The sequence below is a fragment of the Equus asinus genome, chromosome 23, assembly GCF_041296235.1.
Source record: "Equus asinus isolate D_3611 breed Donkey chromosome 23, EquAss-T2T_v2, whole genome shotgun sequence".
NCBI lineage: Eukaryota > Metazoa > Chordata > Mammalia > Perissodactyla > Equidae > Equus > Equus asinus.
This window is the reverse complement of record NC_091812.1, coordinates 67,573,184-67,592,822: the sequence shown is the minus strand read 5'-3', so window position 1 is coordinate 67,592,822 and position 19,639 is coordinate 67,573,184. Positions and strand designations below refer to the sequence as shown.

The window sequence follows — 19,639 nt, the reverse complement described above, 5'->3', positions numbered from 1 at the left end:
GCCTTAAATGCATATGTTAGAAAGGCTAAAAATCAATAATCAAAGTATATCCACTGAAAAAGTTAGAAAGAGAAGAGAAAATTGAACGCAAGTAAAGAGAAGGGAGGAAATAAGACAGCTAAGAGCATGAATTAATGAAGTATAAGAAAAACATAGAATAGAGTATCAACAGAGCTTCAGGCTGGTTCTTTGAAACGGCTAATAGAATTGGTAAGCCCCTGGGGAGACTGATTACAGAAGAGAGAAGGCACGATCAATATCAGGATGAAAAAGAGGGACATCATGACAATCTAACATTGAGGGAAAGATGAGTATATTATGTGTAACTCCATGCAGATAAGTTTGAAAACTTAACATGGATGATGTCCTAGAGAGACAGACTTAGCAAACTTATGTAAGAAGAAACAGAAAACCTGCACAGTGCTGTAAACACTTAAAAAATTGAATCAGTAATTAAAACCATTTTCACACTTAATAACCCTTTGTGGTGTGAGATTACTGGAACAGCTCAGCGTCCAGCCTTCCAGGTTCAAGTGCAGGCAGAAAAGAGAATTCTCTCTTTTCAGAAGGATTCAGAAGCTCTGGGCCTGACTCCGCCACCCAGGAGTCATAGCCATCTCTAAAGCAATCACGCAGCCAGGTGACTGCAGTGCACAGACCAACTCGCGCCCCGGTTACGTGCACATAACTGGAGTCGAAAGTAGGGGCAGCTGTTCCATGGGGGAAGTTCAGGCTGCCGTCACACAATGAGGGGGGATGGATGCTGCAGAGTCATTACTGACAAATGTTCGTGATAGTGAGAAAGGTGGACTGACCCAAATGTTGGAAAAGAGGTGAAGCTTGTCAAGAGCAAGGGAAAGGACAAAAGGAGTTCATGTGGGGACTGGAGAACTCTGCCGAGGTTAAAAGACAGAGGGAAAGAGACCCCTCAGAAGACAAGAGGAGGACTGACTTCACCAAGATGACAGAGTAGGAGATACCAGCCTTCGTCCCCCCACAAAAACCACAACTAGACATCTATCCATAAATGGAAACAGCCCTGGCAGGGCAAAGAGTCCAATTAAGAAGATATGACAGCATGGAGCAAAAACAGAATAACTGCACGAAAAGGACTGCTGGGGAGGTTGGCTTAGCTGAGATGTCAGGAGATGACCGGTCATAGAAACAAAGAGGAGTCGGGATCTGTGTCTGCCACGTGGCAGGTGCCATCAAGGTCCCGAATGGCCTGCCCTACAGGGGACCCCATCAACCTTTTCTGCTGAGGACTTCCACAGCCCCACAGCAGCCGTGGGCTCCCCACAGCTTTCACTGCAGAGAACCCCAGCGTGCTATTTGGCATAGACCCCAGTGGCCTTCTCCTCAGAAGGCATTGGTGGCTTTGCCATCGAGGTAGCCAACAGCCATTGCTGACACAGAGCCCCCCATGGAGGGAGATGCTGCTGTGGTGCTGCCCTGGGCCCAGGATTGCCAGCTTCCCTGCCCCCTGCTGTGTGTACCCCAGACCCCAGGGCCCCGGCTGCTCCAGGTGCACCCATGCTCCAGACCCTGGCTCCAGGGAAGCTCTGCACTCACACCCGAGACATTGGAGCTCCCACCGCTGTGGGCTAGCCAGCGCCTTAGGACCTGGAGCCATCATGCCTCTGTGAGCACCTGCACTCCAGACCTCTGCTCCGTCTCTGCATCATGGGCACCTTCACATCAGATGCCAGTGCTACCACCATCACAAGGGTGCCCACAAGCTGGACCTGGAGCCAAGAAGGATCCCCTCAGCCACGACATCCCCCATGGCAGAGAAGGAGATCTGGAGGTGCCCAGCAGCCTTTGCCCCTGAAGACCCTAACAGTCCTCACAGCTGCTGCAGACACCTGCACTTGAGGACCCCGCCATCTTTGCCAGTGCTGACCTCAGCTGCGGGAACTGCACAGACACCTCCCTGCTGGGCCTGCCCTGCAGCTGGAACTACCACATCCCGCCCAGGTGAAATCACGGCACCACATGCAGGCAGAGGTCTTTCTCCACCAAACCAGTCTGTAAAGTCAGGAAGAGATGACTGCTCCATCAAATGCACACCCGTGAACACAAGGCTACTTAAAGCACCAAAAAAGCAGGGAAACGTGACACCACCAAAGGAACACAGTGATTTTCCAGTAACTGACCCCAAAGAATTGAAGGTCTACAGATTGTGAAAGAATTCAAAATAATTGTTTTAAGGAAGCTTGGTGAACTACAAGAAAACACAGGTAGACAACTCGATAAAATTAGGAAAACAATATATGAAGAAAACAAGAAGTTCGACAGAGAAATGGAAATCATAAGAAGAACCAAACAAATTCTGAAGGTGGAGAATTCAATAAATGAAATGAAAAATGCAGTAGTGAGTTTCAACAGCAGACGTGATCAAGCAGAAGAAAGAACCTGTGAGCTTGAAGACAGGTCATTTGAAATTATCCAGTAATAGGAGAAAAAAGAATGAAAGTGTGGAGGAAGTCTATGTGAATTATGAGTCACCATCAAGCAAGTAATATTTGCGCTGTAGGAGTCCCAGAAGGAGAAGAGAGAGAGAAAGGGCAGAAAGCTTATTTAAGAAAACCCCAAATCTAAGAAGAGATATGCACATCCAGGGATATGAATCTCATGGGTCTCCATACAGATTCAAGCCAAACAAGACTTCACTGAGACACGTTATAATAAAACTATCAAAAATCAAAGAAAGAGTATTTTGAACAGCAGGAGGAAAAAAGCCCTCATTTTATACAAGGGAACACTCAAAAGGCTTTCATCAGATTTCTCAGCGTAAACCTTGGAGGCCAGAAGAGAGTGGGATGATGATATTTCAAAATGCTGAAAAAAAACAGCCAACTAAGAATGCTTTAACTAGCAAACTTGTCTTTCAGAAATGCAGGAGAAATAAAGACTTTCCCAGACAAACAAAAGCTGAGGGTTTCATGACCACTAGACCCACCTTACAAGAAATGCTAATAGGAGTTCTTCAAGCTGAAATGAAAGGATGCTAATTAGTAACATGAAAACGCTTGGAAGTGTAAAACTCATTGGTAAAGATGAGTAGATAGTCATTCAGAATATTATGATGGTTGGTGCGTAATCACTTGACTCTAGTATAAAAGTTAAAAGACAAAAGTATTAAAAATAACTATAGTTACAATAACTTTTTAGTGGATACACAATATAAAAAGATGTAAATTGACATCAAAACATATGTGGGGGAAGTAAAAGTGTAGTTTTTGTATGTGATTGATGTTGTTGGCTTAAAATAGACTTTGATAACTCTTTCAATGTAAGCCTCATGGTAATCACAAAGCAATTACCTATAGTAGATACACAAAAGATAAAGTGAAAGGAAACAAAGTGTAACACCACAGAAAGTCATCAAATTACAGAGGAAGACAGCGAGAGAGGAAGAAAGAAACAGGAACTGCAAAACAGCCAGAAAACAAGGAGCAAGATGGCATTAGTACTTCCTTACCTGTCAATAATTACTTTAAATGTAAATGGGTTAAGTTCTTCAGTCAAAAGATTTAATGTGGCTAAATGGATTTTAAAAAAAAGACAAAACTATATGCTGCTAACAAGATACTCACTTCAACTTTAATGACACGCATATGCTGAAAGTGAAGGGTGGAAAAAGATACTCCGTGAAACTGGAAACCAAAAGAGAGCAAAGGGTAGCTATATTAATATAAGACAAAATAGACAGTAAGTCAAAATATGTAACAAGACAAAGCAGGTCATTACATAATGATAAAGGGGATAATTCATCAAGAGGATATAACAATTGTAAATATATATGCATCCAATATTGGAGCAACAAAATATGAAGCAAACATTAACAGATTTGCAGGCAGAAATAGACAGCAGTGCACTAATGGTAGGGGACTCCACTACTTCACTCTCAGCAATGGATGGATCATCCAGCCAGAGAATCAATGAGGAAATATTGGACTTGAATGACACTTTAGAATAAATGGACCTAACAGACATATAAAGAACGTTCCACTCAAAAGCTGCAGAATACACATTCTCCCCAAGTGCACACGGAACATTCCCCAGGATAGATCATGTGTTAGATTGGAAAACAAGTCAACAAATTTAAGAAGATTGAAATCACATCAAATTATCTTTTCTGACCACATGGTACGAAACTAGAAATTAATAATGGACGGAAAGCTGGAAAATGTACAAATACTTGAAAATTAAACAACACACTTCTGAATAACCAGTGGGTCAAAGAAGAAATCAAATGGGAAATTTAAAAATATTTTGAAACAGGAAAATGGAAACACAACATATCAAAATTTATGAGATGCAGCAAAAGCAGTTTTAAGAGGAAAGTTTCTAGCAATAAAAGCCTACACTAAGAAACGAGAAAACTCTTAAATAAAAACAACCTAATTCACACCTTGATGAACTGGAAAAAGAACAAACTAAGCCCAAAGTTAGCAGGAGGAAGGAAACAAAAAGATCAGACTGGAAATAAATTAAATACAGACTAGAAAAACAATAGAAAAGATCAACCAAACTAAGAGCTAGTTTTTTGAAAAGGTAAACAAAATTGACAAAGACTAAGAAAAGAAGAGAGGACTCAAATAAGTAAAATCATAATTGAAAGATGAGACATTACAACTGCTACATAGTAATGCAAAGAATCATGAGAGACTACCATGGATAACTATGTACCAACATATTAGATAACTTAGGAGAAATGGATAAATTCCTAGAAACATATAACCTACCAAGTCTGAATTGTGAAGAAATAGCAAATCAGAATGGACCCATAACTAGTAAGGAGATTAAAATGGTAATCAAAAATCTTCCGACAAATAAAAGTCCAGGACCAGATAGCTTCACTGGTGAATTCTACCCAACATTTAAAGAAGCATTACCACCAGTCTTTCTCAAACTCTCCCCAAAAAACTGAAGAAGAGGGAATGCTTCCAAGCTCGTTTTACCAGGCCAGCATTATCCCGACAACAAAGCCAGATACAGACGTCACAAGAAAAGAAAACTAAAGGCTGATATCCCTGATGAATATACACGCAAAAATTCTCAACAAAATATAGCAAACTGAGTTCAATAGCACATTAAAAGAATCATACTCCAGGATCATGTGAGGTTTATTCCTGAGGTGCAAGGATGGTTCAGCATCTCCAAATCAATCAGTGTGATACACCACATTAACGAAATGAAGGATAAAATCATATGATCATCTCAATAGATGCAGAAAAAGCATTTGACAATTCAACATTTTTTCATGGTAAAAAATCTCAACAAATAAGGTGTAAAAGGAAGGTACCTTAATGTATTAAAGGCCATATATGACAAGCCCACAGCTAACATTGTGCTCAATGGTGAGAAGCTAAAAGTTTTTCCTCTTAGATCAGGAACAAGACAAGGATGCCCAGTCTTACCACTTTTATTCAACATCATCCTGGAAGTCCTAGCCAGAGCAATTAGGTAGGAAAAAGAAATAAAAGTCATCCAAATCAGAAAGGAAGAATAACATTGTTGCAGATGACAGGATCATATATATATAGAAAACCCTAGAAGATTCCACCAAAGAACTCTTAGAACTAATAAACAAACTCAGTGAAGTTGCAGGATACAAAATCAACGTGCAAAAATCAGTTGCTTTCCTATACGCTAACAGCAGACTATCTGAAACATAAATTAAGAAAACAGTCTCATTTACAATAGCATCAAAACAATAACATACTTAGAAATAAATTTCACCAGGGAGATGAAAGACCTGTACACTGAAAACTGTGAGATATTGATGAAAGAGAATGAAATAAATGGAAAGATATCCCATGTTCTTGGATCAGAAGAATTAATATTGTTAAAATGTCCATACTATCCAAAGCCATCTACAGATTCAATGCCATCTCTATCAAAATTCCAATGGCATCTTTCACAGAAATAGACAAAACAATTAAAGTTTATATGGAATCAGAAAAGACCCCAAATAGCAAAGCAATCTTGAGAAGGAACAAAGCTAGAGGCATCTCATTTCCTGATTTCAAAGTATATTACAAAGGTATAGTAAAAAAGTATGGTACTAGTGTAAAAATGAAGCATAGATCAGTGGAACAGAATTGAGAGCCACTAAGTAAACTCATGCATATAGAGTCAGCTAATCTATGACGGGGAGCCAAGGACAGTCAGTAGGTAAAGGACAGTCTCTTCAATAAATGGTTCTGGAAAAACTGGATATTCACAAGCAGAAAAATGAAACTGGACCCTATCTCACACCACTCACAAAAATCAACTCAAAATGGATCAAAGACTTAAACCTAAGACCTGAAACTGTAAAACTCCCAGAAGGAAACAGAGAAGAACTCCTTGAGATCAGTCTTGGCAATGGTTTCTTGGATATGGCACCAAAAGCACAGGAAATAAAAGAAAAAAACAAGTGGGACTACAAACTAAAAAGCTTCTGCATGGCAAAGGAAACAGTCAAAAAAACGAAAAGGCAACCTACTGAATGGGAGAAAGTATTTGCAAACTATATATCTGATAAGGGGTTAATATCCAAAATATATAAGGAACTCACACAACAGCAAAAAACCCCAAATATTCCAATCAAAAAGTGAGCAGAGGAACTGAATAGACGTTTTTCCAAAGAAGACATATAAATGACCAACAGGTATGTGAAAAGGTGCTCAGCATCACTAACATCAGGGAAATGCAAATCCCAGCCGCAATGAGATGAGACCTCACACCTGTGAGGATGGCTATAAAAAAATGTGGTATATACACAATGGAATATTATTCAGCCGTAAAAAGAAGGAAATCCTGCCATTTGTGACAACATGGATGAATGTGTAGCTCATTATGCTCAGTGAAATAAGCCAGTCAGAGAAAGGCAAATACTGTATGATCTCACTTTGGGTGGAATTTGGGGAAAAAAAAGCTGGTCTCATAGAACCACAGAGTGAAATGGTGGTTTCCAGAAGTACCAATTAAAGGAGAAGCTTATGATTGTTTCAATAGATTGAGAAAAGCATTTGATAAAGTTCGACATCCACTAATGACTTTAAATAATAGAAACATAGATATAGAAGTCAAAGTGTTTATTCTTTCAAAGGATATCTGTTTAAGAAATAACAGCAACTATCTTCAATGGTGGTTTGTTGAATGCTTTCTCTAAGGACACCCATTATCCCCACTTGTTTTCCATGTCCTGCTGGGGGTCCTGGAGAGTGGATGCGGATGGTGCATCTTAGTACATAAGATGTAAGGAAGGATGGGAGGGAGAGAGGCAGCGAGGGAGGGGGAAGAGGACGAGAAGGGAGAAAGGAATAGTGAAAAGAGAAAGAACGTGGTAGGACTGAGAGCCGCCGCTCAGACAGTGAGGTTGGGGCTTCTGGGATGGCACCAGCAGCATTCTCGTTTGCGCCATCCAGGTGAACCCAGTCTCTAGCTGAGCTTAGGAGCCGGTGCGCTGGGCATTGTCTGTAAGTGTTTCAGGAGGTGTCATGGCGGCACAGTAGCTTTAGTTTTCTTTTGAAGAAAACGCCATTCATCTCAAAATGAGGTTTTCCAAAGCAAATTTCTGCCTGTTTGAGTTGGTGCCAACTTGAGAGGCGGCCTTCTGTTATCTGTCCCAGTATCCACCACTGTATCTGTGGAGGTAAGTACGCAGTGCACGCCATGTGGGAGACGCTCAGAGCCGGTGATGATTCTGACTTTCAGTGTGACCCCATATTGAGGCTGCAGGAGAGGTGGTGTTCCTTGTAACATTACTACTCCTTATTGAAAACTTGGACGCAACAAGGTAAGTATGTTTTACTAAGTAGCCCTTGCTCTAAAATTATTGTTTTGGGACAAATTATGATTCTTTCCAAGAAATATGTTAAGACTTTTCCCATCTTGTGGTAGAAATTATTGTGGGTTTTTGGGTAATAATATAATTTTGTTTTTATCTGTTTTTAATGGCATTTAAATAATTATTGTTTTTAAAAGCTGTAAGGATTCGAAAGGAGGAAATATACTATCACTGTTTGTTAAGTGACTATATACATAGAAATTTCAGTTTACAGATAAATTATTAGAATTAATTGAGTTTAGTGAGGTAGGTAGATACAAAATTCAATTAGCTCTTTGCCAGCAATAGTTGGAAAATTAGAAATTTTGAAAATTTCCATTTATATTAACATAGTAATACCAAATAATCAAATAGGGATGAATCTAACAAAAAATATGGAAGTCCTCTCTACCCAGAACCATACAACTCTGAGAGAAATTTAAAAGGAAATGAGTGGGAAGGTAGATACCCTGTTCATGGATCAGAAGATTCGGTGTTGCAAACGTTACTTCTCCCCGGATGGATCCCAGTTAAAATTCTGACAATATTTTAATGGGCATTGACAAGCTGAAATACAATATTTGTGGAAATGCAAAGGCCAGGAAAAACGAAGACCCTCTGGGGGCTGGCTGTGGTCCTGCTGAGTGTCGTGACTGATGGTGGCAACATGACCCTGGAACAAGTGTCCATCGAACAGGGCAGTGAAGGAACCAGAGCAGGCCTGAGTCTCGATTGACAAGAAAGCTCTGACCGCGGAATGGTGGGGACAGGAGAGTCTTTTAAAGAAAGAGTTGGGATGACAGGCTGTCCACTGGGGGAAAAGTGACCTTGCTTCTACCCTCATACTGTAAACAGAGCTCCTTACAAGTGGATTGTACATCTCGATGTCAAAGTGATGAAGGAAGACATCCTTATGACCCTGGTGCAGAGCAGACACAATGAAGTTCACAAAGGACACGGAAGGAAAGCCTAGCTAAGATTCGGTTAAATTTGATAGCATTAAAGCTGAGAACTGTTGTTCATCAAAAGACCCCACTGAGCAAACAGGCAGATCACAGAGTGAGAGAAGATGCTCACAGTGCAGGTGGTTCTCATCCGGCACGCCTGCAGAACAGCCACAGATCAGAGGAAAAGGACGCAGCTCCCCAGGAAAGCAGGGGTGTCTGCCAGACCACCATAAGAAAAGGCACCAGGGAAATGCAGATGAAAACACCTCACACCTGTCAGGATGGCTGTTATCAAAAAAGAGGTAAGTGCTGGCGAGGATGTGGAGAAAAGGAAACCATTGTGCACTGTTGGTGGAAATGCAAAGTGGTGCAGCCACTATGAAAAACAGTATGGAGCTTCCTCAAAAAATTAAAAGTAGAAAAACCATACAACCCAGCTATCCCGCTCTGGGTATTTATTTGAAGGAAACAAAATCACTATCTTTTTTTTTTTTTTCACTGAGGAAGATTTTCTCTGGGCTAACATCTGTGCCAATCTTCCAATGTTTTTTAGTATGTGGGCCACCAGCACAGTATGGCCGCCAACAGCAGTGTAGGTCTGTGCCCGGGAACCATACCTGGGCCGCCAAAGCAGAGCATGCTAAACTTAACCACTAGGCCACCAGGGCTGGCCCCAAAATCACTGTCTTGAAGAGCTGTCTGCACCCCCATGTTGACTGCAGCATTATTGACAGTAGCCAAGATATGGAAACAACTTGTGTCCATTGATGGATGAATGGATAAAGAAGATGTGTATATACATACAGTGGAACATTATTTATAAAGGAAGGAAATTCTAACACCTGCTACAACATGGATGAACCTTGAGGACAGTGCTCAGTGAGATAAGCCAGTTATAAAAGGACAGATAGTGTGTGATTCCACTTCTGTGAGGGACCTACAGGAGTCAGACTCAGAGATGCAGAGAGTGGAGGGTGGTTGCCAGGGTGCGGGGGGGGGGGGTTTGCTGATCAATGGTATCGAGTTTCAGTTGTGTGGGATGAAAGGGTTCTAGAAGCCTGCTGTGCAACAGCGTGCCTGCGGTTGACTGTACTGTATTGTGCACTTAACATTTTGTTGAGAGGGTAGATCTCGTGTTGAGTCTTCTTACCACAATAAAACAAACAACAAAGTCACATGAAGATCACATTACACCCCAGGATGACTCAGGGAAGGTAAGAACCCCCAGGGGTGCTCAGAGGCTGCTCTGGGAGGGGAGCCCGTCAGCACCCTCTCCTGAAGGCTGGAGCTCCTGGGTGCAGACCCAGCTGATCGCACGGGCACACCCTCGCCTGTGTGTTTGTGTTAGTGATGTTCTGAAGTGGCAGCAAGCCACTGCACACCAGCTGCACGATGGCTCCTGAGTCGTGGGAGAGTGGTGGGGCGAACCAGTCTACAGACACGCAACGTGGATGCCTCTCCCGGGTGCAATGGTGAGAGAAGCCAGACGGGAAAGGATGGACGTGGTATGAGTCCACCGATGCAGAATTCAAAATCAGGCACAACTGGACTCAGTGTGCAGAGCACGTGCTCGCAGGGCAGCCACGTGAGAACAAGCGTGGTGAGAGTCAGGGTCCCTTTGCCGGGGGAGGGACAGCACGAGGCAGTCTGGGGTCCTGGCACTCTCTCCCCTACCTTTTTTTTGGTAAGCTTTTCATTTTTGTTTTATGCATTTTGTTTGTAGTTTTAAAAAGACAAAGCTGTCTCTTTTTTTTTAAAGTGGGCTCAAAGGCCAAGTAAGTCTGGGAACCCCAGCCCCCTGCCTCCTCCACTTGCCGTGCCCGGTCCGAGTGCATGGAGGCTCTGACGGGCCTGGGGGTCATGTGTGGAGCTGTGTCCCATTGCTGGGTTCCCAGGTTTCTCCTCTGAGGGCCCTTTTCTAGGCCTTCAGGACGCGGGTGCTCTGAGCGGCTGACCTCACCAAGCGTGGCATCTGGCTCAGGGGGTTCCTGCTCACTCTGGGCAGGGAGTATGTATGCTTGCTCGTTAGACCCCCGAGTTGTAAAAGCTCATTTTACAATGTTGTGGAACGGCTGGTGCAATGGACACCAGGGCCAGGAGCTCACCTGGCGGGTGGGGGCCTGGACGGACAGGCAGACAGGTGACAGGTTACAGCTGATGGTTATGCTGCAGAACAGTCAGAATGGTGGGGGTTGGGGGGAGTGGGTGCTAGCTCATATGAAGGGGCCGCTGCCGGCTCAGAGGCCTGAGGTGGGAATCAGGGCCTCGGCAGACCCGTGGAGGCATCCCAGATAGGCCAGCGCACGCGTGCAGCCTGCGTCAGAGAAGAGGAGAGAAGACCAGCGTGCGGGCTGCCGCTGGCTCACAGAAGACCTCTTTTTGGCCAGCAAAGTGCCAGGTTATCAGGACCAGAGTAGACCGGTACAGAGGCTTCTTCCCGTTTCTTCTAGATTCAGCACCCTGTAAAGACCAGCTGTCCTTGAAGGACACACCGGGCTTCCCCGCCGGTCCACAGCTTCTGAGCCAAGCAGGCCCGAGGGACACCCCTGGTGGCGCACCAGCCCCTTTGGTGCCATCTTCCCCTCCCGTGACTACTGTGCCCCAGGACGTGGCCACACCAACAGCCAGCCCCAAGCCAGTACCAGCAACGGGGTCTGCCGTGCAGGCAGGGGGCCCAGGGACCCTTCAGGGGCTGGCCAGCGAGCGTGAGACCCTTCAGCCTCTGGCAGAGACTCATGACGCCCAGCCTGCTGCACAGCCCCTTGGCGTGGGCCGAGGGCCTTGCGCCCCACCTCCAGAGGCTCCCCGCCTCCCCACAGGTCTGGGGGAGCCCGCCTCAGCCAGGGAGGCCAGCACCCAGGGGGAGCCCTTGCTGGCTCTGGCCCCTGTGCCCAGCGTGCCCAGTGGAGGCCCTCAGCCCGGCCTGGGCCAGCCCCTACCCCTGCTCCCTGCTGCGGTGGGGGCCGTCAGCCTGGCCCCCACCCAGCTCCCCAGCCCCCCGCTGGGGCCCACCGCTCCGCCGCCGCCGACCTCAGCCTTGGAGTCGGACGGGGAGGGCCCGCCCCCCAGGGTAGGCTTTGTGGACAGCACCATCAAGAGCCTGGACGAGAAGCTGCGGACTCTGCTCTACCAGGAGCACGTGCCCACCTCCTCGGCCTCAGCTGGGACCCCCATGGAAGCAGGGGACCGAGACTTTGCTCTGGAGCCCCCGAGAGGGGACCGGCCCCAAGTAGAGGCCTCCGGGGGGGACGCAGCTGTGCCGCCCCAGTCTGTGGTGAGTACTGGCTTTGCCCGGGGGCAGGGCCTGGACAGGCATCCAGGCTGTGCAGAGCCACCCCCCAGTATGGGCCGGCCTGCTCTCAGACCCACACCCGACTCCCTGCACGTGGGGACTTGGGCATGCGTGTACAGGGTCGGGACCCGGCCAGGAGTGGCCGCATGCATGGGGCGCCCAGGATGGGCCTGTGTCGAGTGGGCAGCGGGGGAGGATTCGCTCGTCAGCTGCACACGTGTCAGCAAGGGAGGCTCATGGCTCTTCCTCTCTGTTTCGTCCTCAGTTGGAAAAGTCAGAAACGGCCCCTGCACGAGGGGCCACGTGGGAGCAGGTGGCGTCTTCACCAATGACAGGTAATGAGCCCTGGGTCACCAGCCCAACCTCCCATGCAGGAGGTGCCACCAGCTTTCCCTGCTCTGGAACGTTCTGCATCTCCACCCTGCATCCCCCAGCATCTTGGGTGGGACCAGACGTGCAGGAGCTCGTCACGACACCTGAGTTAAAACCCACTGAGTTTTAGCACAAACCGTGTGTTGACTCCCCAAGGAGAGAAAGTCCTCTGTGGAAGCAGGTGGAAGCCCTGTTGACTGGGTGACCGGGCGTGATCAGGGACTCTCCCGCCCCCCGTGCTCTCCGCACATCCTGGTGGGCGTCCCCAGCCCCCCGTTTCTTTGGAAGATTATAAGATGCTCGTGGTGACTTTGCTCAGGGCCGTCCTGCAGGTCCTGAAGCAGATTTCCTCCTGGCTCCTGGGCGTTGTGCGTCTGTGGGAACTTGCGCTGTGACTCTCGTTTCTTTATCTGACTGAACACCTGTGTCTTCCGCCCAAGGGAAGGGGTCTGACCTTCTAAGGTGTGGGTTCCTTCTCAGCTGGAGTTTCTTGGGAGATTAGCAAGATAAGAATCCAGGTGAGCGTTGTCACAGGACCCGGGGTGTGCGTCAGCGGCAGGCACAGCCCCCCAGGTTGCTGAATGAGGGAGTGAGACGCTGGACTCTGGCTGGACCCCTGAATGCTGCATTCGCTTGTAGATGCGGCACTTCAGAGGGCCGGGGGCAGCTGGCTCTGGGGTCAGGCGCTGTAGCACCTGATATTAACCTGGGGAAGCTGCGGGTTGTGGGGTGAAGCAGGAGCGTGCCATGGAAGGGAGAAAGCAAGAGGTTGAACCTGACTGCTCACTCCGTCTCCTGGCTTCTATGTGTGAGACGTGCACCGTGGGCCCGTTGTGCTGCGACAGTAACTTCAAGTGTGGGAGCCACTCCAGAATCCCCTCCTTCTAGGGTGCAGAGCTCGTGGGGGAACTCTAAGGAGACAGGCTCTGGTTTGGAGAAGACAGACTTTTCTGGCTGTCAGCTGTCCAGAAATAGGAGTGTGATTGGTAGTGAGCCCCCTGTCCCTGGAGGCATTCGAAGAGAGGTCAGATGATCCTCACCCCAGGCATGTGAGGAGGGGTGTCAGGCACGGCCTGTGGGTGGGGATGCATGACAGGCAGGTCTGGGTCACCCCAGGAATCGGGGGGGCAGCTCCTGCCAGCCTGGCTAGAGGCTCTGTGGGCCCATCATCGGCCACTGCAGCCTGTTGGTCCAGCTTGGGGCTGCCATGCAGCCCCGCCTGCCCACAGCTTTCTTTTGCCGTGTGCGGGTCTCACTCAGGCCAGGGCTCCCACATATCAGCTCCTTCTGCTCTGTCATTTGCTCTTCAGAGCAGCCTGGGAAAGCCGGTCAGAAATAGCACGTGTGTCCCCCCTCTGTAGCAGGGGAAACTGAGGCAGCCTCAGATGACATAGACCTTCCCTGGACACTAGAACAGCAGGGTTAGGAATCCCACACCCGGTTGCCCAGTCAACGGCGCTTTCACCCGTTTCCACAGAGGACTTTCTTTCCTTGGGGTGTGAAGACACGGTTTGTGGTAAAACTCAGTGGGTTTTAACTCAGGCGACATGATGAGCTCCTGCATGTCTGGTCCCACCCAAGATGCTGGGGGATGAGTGGTGGAGATGCAGAACGTTCCATGCACGTTGGGGGTGGCCCTGTTGTTCTGATCCTTCCAGGACCTACAAGACCTTTTTAACATAGTATGTCAGGGAGAGACAGGTGATAGAGATGGCAGGTGTGACAGGTGACACCATCAGGTGATAGGGATGGCCGGTGAGACAGGTGACACCATCAGGTGACAGGGATGGCCGGTGTGACAGGTGACGCCATCAGGTGATAGGGATGGCTGGTGTGACAGGTGACGCCATCAGGTGATAGAGATGGCCGGTGTGACAGGTGACGCCATCAGGTGATAGGGATGGCCGGTGTGACAGGTGACACCATCAGGTGATAGGGATGGCCGGTGAGACAGGTGACGCCATCAGGTGATAGGGATGGCCGGTGTGACAGGTGACGCCATCAGGTGATAGAGATGGCCGGTGTGACAGGTGACGCCATCAGGTGATAGGGATGGCCGGTGAGACAGGTGACGCCATCAGGTGATAGGGATGGCCGGTGTGACAGGTGACACCATCAGGTGATAGAGATGGCCGGTGTGACAGGTGACACCATCAGGTGATAGGGATGGCCAGTGTGACAGGTGACGCCATCAGGTGATAGAGATGGCCGGTGTGACAGGTGACACCATCAGGTGATAGGGATGGCAGGTGCAGCAGGTGACATCTTCAGGTGATAGAGATGGCAGGTGACACAGGTGACGCCATAGGGTGATAGAGATGGCAGGTGCGACAGGTGATACCGTCAGGTGACAGATGGCAGGTGCAAGAGGTGACACCATCAGGTGTGTAGAGGGCCTGGCTGTGCCTGAGGGACCTGAGTGGTGTGGGGTTAACACCTCCTCCGTTCCCGGGGTTCTAGGACGTCTCCTGTGAAGTGACTGGGCTAGGGTATTTTTAGTTTTCCTGGCTCCTGTGTGGGCATATGCAGCTCCTCCCTGCCCGCTGCCCTGCAGCTGCAGTTCAGCTCAGCCCTGGGCCATTCCTGCCTTTATCCTCCACACCAGCCTGAGTAACAATTTTGACATTCCTGCAGCAGAGTCGTCTTTGAGCAGCACGCCGGCTCCGCTGGGCCCTGACAGACGGCTGGTCTCAGATTTGCCTACCGGGCCCAGTGCCCCCCAGGTAGGAAGTTTTCTCAGATGTGATGCTTGGCCAGTTGGTGGGGTTTGCTCTCTCTGGTCTTCACGTGGAACCTCTTCCTTTTCCTGTTTCTCGAGGATGCCCCTGCTTCTGCCATCCCTGCACGTCTGCGGCCCACAGACCGGAGCAGCGGAGTCCTCGGGGAAACCTCAGCTGAGCCCATGCAGAGCTGCTTGGGCACGATGGCAGAGGGCGGCCAGGCCAGCCACCCCCAGACGCATGGTGCCCTGGCCTCGGGGTCCCCTCAAAAGTGGCCAGTGCAGCAGGATGGCAGCTCGCCAGCCAAAACCGTGGGCCGGTTCTCAGTGGTCAGCACCCAGGACGAGTGGACCCTGGCCTCCCCGCACAGCCTGCGGTACTCAGCCCCGCCCGATGTGTACCTGGACGAGGCCCCCCACAGCCCCGATGTGAAGCTGGCCGTGCGGCGGGCGCAGACGGCCTCCTCCATTGAGGTCGGCGCGGGTGAGCCTGTGTCCAGTGACTCCGGGGATGAATGCCCACGCAGGAGGCCCCCTGTGCAGGAGCACGCCTCCCTTCCTGGCAGCACAGGTGGCATGGCCAGTGACTTCATGAAGAAGGCCACCGCCTTCCTGCATAGGTCCTCACGGGCTGACTCCCCAGGCCCCGAGACACCCAGCAGGACGGGTGTGAAGGTCCCCACCATCAGCGTGACCTCCTTCCACTCCCAGTCGTCCTACATCAGCAGTGACAATGACTCAGAGATCGAGGATGCTGACATCAGGAAGGAGCTGCAGAGTCTGCGAGAGAAGTAGGTCCTCTGGGTCGGAGTGGCAGGTCTGCACGGGGCCTGGGCCGTGGTGTCAGGGTGGCGCCGGGCAGCTGAAGTCCAGGTGCTGCTTAGTCTCGGTGACGGGACTGAGGTTATGTCCCTGCTGTCAGTCAGCCTGGTCCTTGATCTCCAAGGGCTCAACTCCCTCCTCCTGTGGCCGTCCCCTCCTCCTGTGGCTGTCCCATTCCCCTGTGGCCATACCCTCCCCCTCTGGCCGTGCCCCCCTCCTGTGGCCATCCCCCCCTCCTCTGGCCGTCCCCTCCCCATCTGGCCCTCCCCTCCCCCTGTGGCCGTCCCCTCCTCCTGTGGCCGTCCCCTCCCCCTGTGGCCATCCCCCCCTCCTCTGGCCGTCCCCCCCTCCTCTGGCCGTCCCCTCCCCTCCCCTCTGGCCCTCAGCAGGACGGCCCTGGGGTGGCTCACTCTTCCCCAGCAATTATCACCTGCCTGCACTGTGGCTGGGGATGCTGAGATGCAGCTGCACCCTGAAGTCCCCCTCGAGGCAGCAGACGCGGTGTAGTTACTGAGGTTGCACAGGCCGGTGTCCTTGGGGAGGAGTGGCTGTGGGCTGAGAGCTCTTGTAATGGGCCCGAAAATGGAGAGGCGCACGCCTCCACTCCCCATGGTTTGCTCAGGGGCTGTTCATGTGTGGGGGAAGAGTGCCTCGTAGCCCTCATCCTGCCCCTGGCCCCTGCCCCTGCCCCTGGCCCAGTGGCACCCCTGTCTTGCCCCCAGCCACACTCACCCCTGGCCCCTGCCCTGCCCCTCAAGTCCCCCTCCACTCTCCTTCCGCAGGTGGTCAGGAGCCTCAGGAGACTTGCCGATGCTTATAGTCTCCTCCTCCTGGTGCTCTGCGACACCTGAGGGTGGGCCAGGGTGGCCATTGAGGCGCTCGGGTTCAGGGAAGGGGGGCATGAGGGGGACCCTTCCAGGGCAGAGGTGGGGCTCGCTGTGCACTCTCAAGGGAGTCATTCTAGGGGCCCACGGTCAGCAGGAGCAAAGGGGAATTGGGGGAGCAGGGACAGATGTGGCCACCCGCCACTGTGAGGGTTGCTATGGGGGCAGGAGGATGTGAGGGCAAGAAAATCAGGGGGGAACTGCTCTGAGCTCTGAGGAGGGTGTGGCCTGAGATGGGGGTATGGCCTGGAGGTGAAGGGGCAGGGCCTGAGATGGGGCGGGGCCAGGAGGTGAAGGGGCAGGGCCTGAGATGGGGCAGGGCCAGGAGGTGAAGGGGCAGGGCCTGAGATGGGGCGGGGCCTGAAATGGGATAGGGCCTTGAGGTGAAGGGGCAGGGCCTGAGATGGGGCAGGGCCTTGAGGTGAAGGGGCAGGGCCTGAGATGGGGCGGGGCCTGAAATGGGATAGGGCCTGAGATGGGGCGGGGCCTGGAGGTGAAGGGGTGGGGGCTGAGATGGGGCGGGGCCTGGAGGTGAAGGGGTGGGGCCTGAGATGGGGCGGGGCCTGGAGGTGAAGGGGTGGGGCCTGAGATGGGGCGGGGCCTGGAGGTGAAGGGGTGGGGCCTGAGATGGGGCAGGGCGAAGGGGGAGGAGAGGGGGAGAAGCATCTCAAAGGAAAGGATTCTGTGAGGCAAGAAAGACGGAACTCAAGGATAAGAAGCCCAGGCTTTGCTGCTGGTAGGAGGGCCGTGCACCCCAGTGGAACGGGTGACCATTTAGAAGGGGGTGGGAGATTTTGGACCTGAATTGAGGGGATTTGGTGCCACTCGATGGGAAGCAGGGTTGCTTGCAGCAGACCCTCTGGTCGCTGTGTGAGGACACAGGTGCCCGTCAGCAGCATTGGGGTTCTTAGAACCCCAGGAGCCCCGAGTTTTGAGACGCCCACTGCAGCTTGCGGAGCAGGGTGGGAGGAGAGGCTGGGTCTCAGGGCAGGAGCCTTGGAGTGGGGTGTCTCCTGAGTTCTCCTGTGTCAAGTGCTCCCTGGCTGACCCAGGGTCCCACTCCCCTAGCTTTCACCTTGACACAGCCCACCCTGTCGGAAGCAAATCTGGTGCAAGAGCAGTTTGCAGTTGTCACCTCAAAGTACGTTGACTGGTTGTTTTACTCACAAAATGAATCTGGGAAAAGCCAAAGAATGGCAATTCGGGATGTGTGTATTGCGGCAAACCACAGGCAAATCCAGCAAGCAAAGGAGAGGAATGTTGTTTCATAGAGAAAAAGGAGCAAGAAGGAGGAAGTCGGGAGGGTTGTTTTGAAGGAAAGTCCGTTGCAGGGAAGCGAGAGTTCAGGGTGAGGAGGGTTCTCGTTGGCCGAGTTGCTGGGGTGGCCGATTTCCTCCAGGAGCTGCAGTGTACGTCTTTCCTCTTGGGGCCTCTAGTTGACCATTCTTTCCTGTTGATGATTCTTGTTCTTCTTTTTTTGTGAGGAAGATTGTCCCTGAGCTAACACCTGTGCCAGTCTTTCTCTATTTTGTGTGGGATGCGGCCACAGCACAGCTTGATGATCAGTGCTAGGTTTGCACCTGGGATCTGAACCTGCGCACCCCAGGCTGCTGAAGCAGAGCTCGCAAACTTAACCACTAAGTGCCACCGGGCCGGCCTCGATGGTTCTTCTTGTTGGAGTCTGTAACTGGCTATCTTCCTGAAACTGACCTCCAGTGGTACTGTGAGGGAGCTCCCCCTTCTGGCCTCCTGACTCCATTTTAAATGAGGTTTTCCTGTATTAATTTTCACATTTTCCTTAGATCAAGATCTTTCTCCAGGGGCTGGCCCCATGGCCGAGTGGTTAAGTTTGTGCGCTCCGCTGCAGGCGGCCCAGTGTTTCGTTGGTTCGAATCCTGGGCACGGACATGGCACTGCTCATCAAACCACACTGAGGCGGAGTCCCACATGCCACAACTAGAAGGACCCACAACGAAGAATATACAGCTATGACCGGGGGGCTTTGGGGAGAGAAAGGAAAAAACTTTTTAAAAAATCTAAAAAAAAAAAAAAGATCTTTCTCCAAAAGCATCAGTGATCAGCAGTCAGGTTCTCTGCATGTAGTGGTTTGGTCCCTAGGTGCCAGAAAGGACCTTTTCTGGTCGTTGTGTCCCATGTTGGAAGGAAAGTACATGGGGGTTGAAAACCATTTAGGCCACTTTTGAGTAACAAGGAGGGTTAGGAGGGAGAACTCTCAGGCATTTCCCACCTAAAGTTTATATTTCTCCAGGATGTAGGCGTTGGAGATCACCTCAAAGTGCTGAGCCAGCATCTCCTTATTGGACACATCATTTTCACAAAAGGTTTGGCAGGCAACAAAATACAAAACTTAAAATAATTATACAAAACAGAATTCAAAGTAAAGTTACAATTCCAAATGTGTGATGGTCCTAAACTAGGAGCTTAAACCTGAAGGTAACCAGCTAAATAGAAGCTTGATGGGGTGGACCAATGAGAGAGTGGACACAGGATGGTAAATAGAGTACGAGCTCATCAAACAGAAAGAATTAACTGAGCACATTGTGAAGACACAGCACAGGAATAAACTTCAAACGATAGCTGATGACCTGTTTGCAAAAATAGCAAAAGCTTCGAAGATGTATTAAAACAGTATTGATAGCTCAGAAGAACTATTTGAGAACCAAACGTGTTATCAGTAATAAAGCCTGTAAGGTCGCAAAGTTAGTGACCATGAATTTGGATAAGAACTCAGAGTCAGTTAACAGTCCAGGTGAAAGAAAG

General features: G+C 50.0%; 1 protein-coding gene across 19 annotated transcripts in view; it reads left to right on the top strand.

The window, feature by feature from the left end:
- WNK2 (WNK lysine deficient protein kinase 2) overlaps positions 1-19,639 on the top strand; it is a 117,291-nt gene that overhangs the window by 74,332 nt on the left and 23,320 nt on the right. For 13 of the 19 annotated variants that reach the window (XM_044757063.2, XM_070495344.1, XM_070495342.1 and 10 more), the window contains exons 20-23: positions 11,220-12,043; positions 12,327-12,396; positions 15,068-15,156; positions 15,252-15,943. In XM_044757063.2, the coding sequence (XP_044612998.2) occupies positions 11,220-12,043; positions 12,327-12,396; positions 15,068-15,156; positions 15,252-15,943 (1,675 nt within the window). The remainder of the gene's footprint in view (positions 1-11,219; positions 12,044-12,326; positions 12,397-15,067; positions 15,157-15,251; positions 15,944-19,639) is intronic. The other 6 variants (XM_070495332.1, XM_070495345.1, XM_070495343.1 and 3 more) reach the window with 1 other exon arrangement.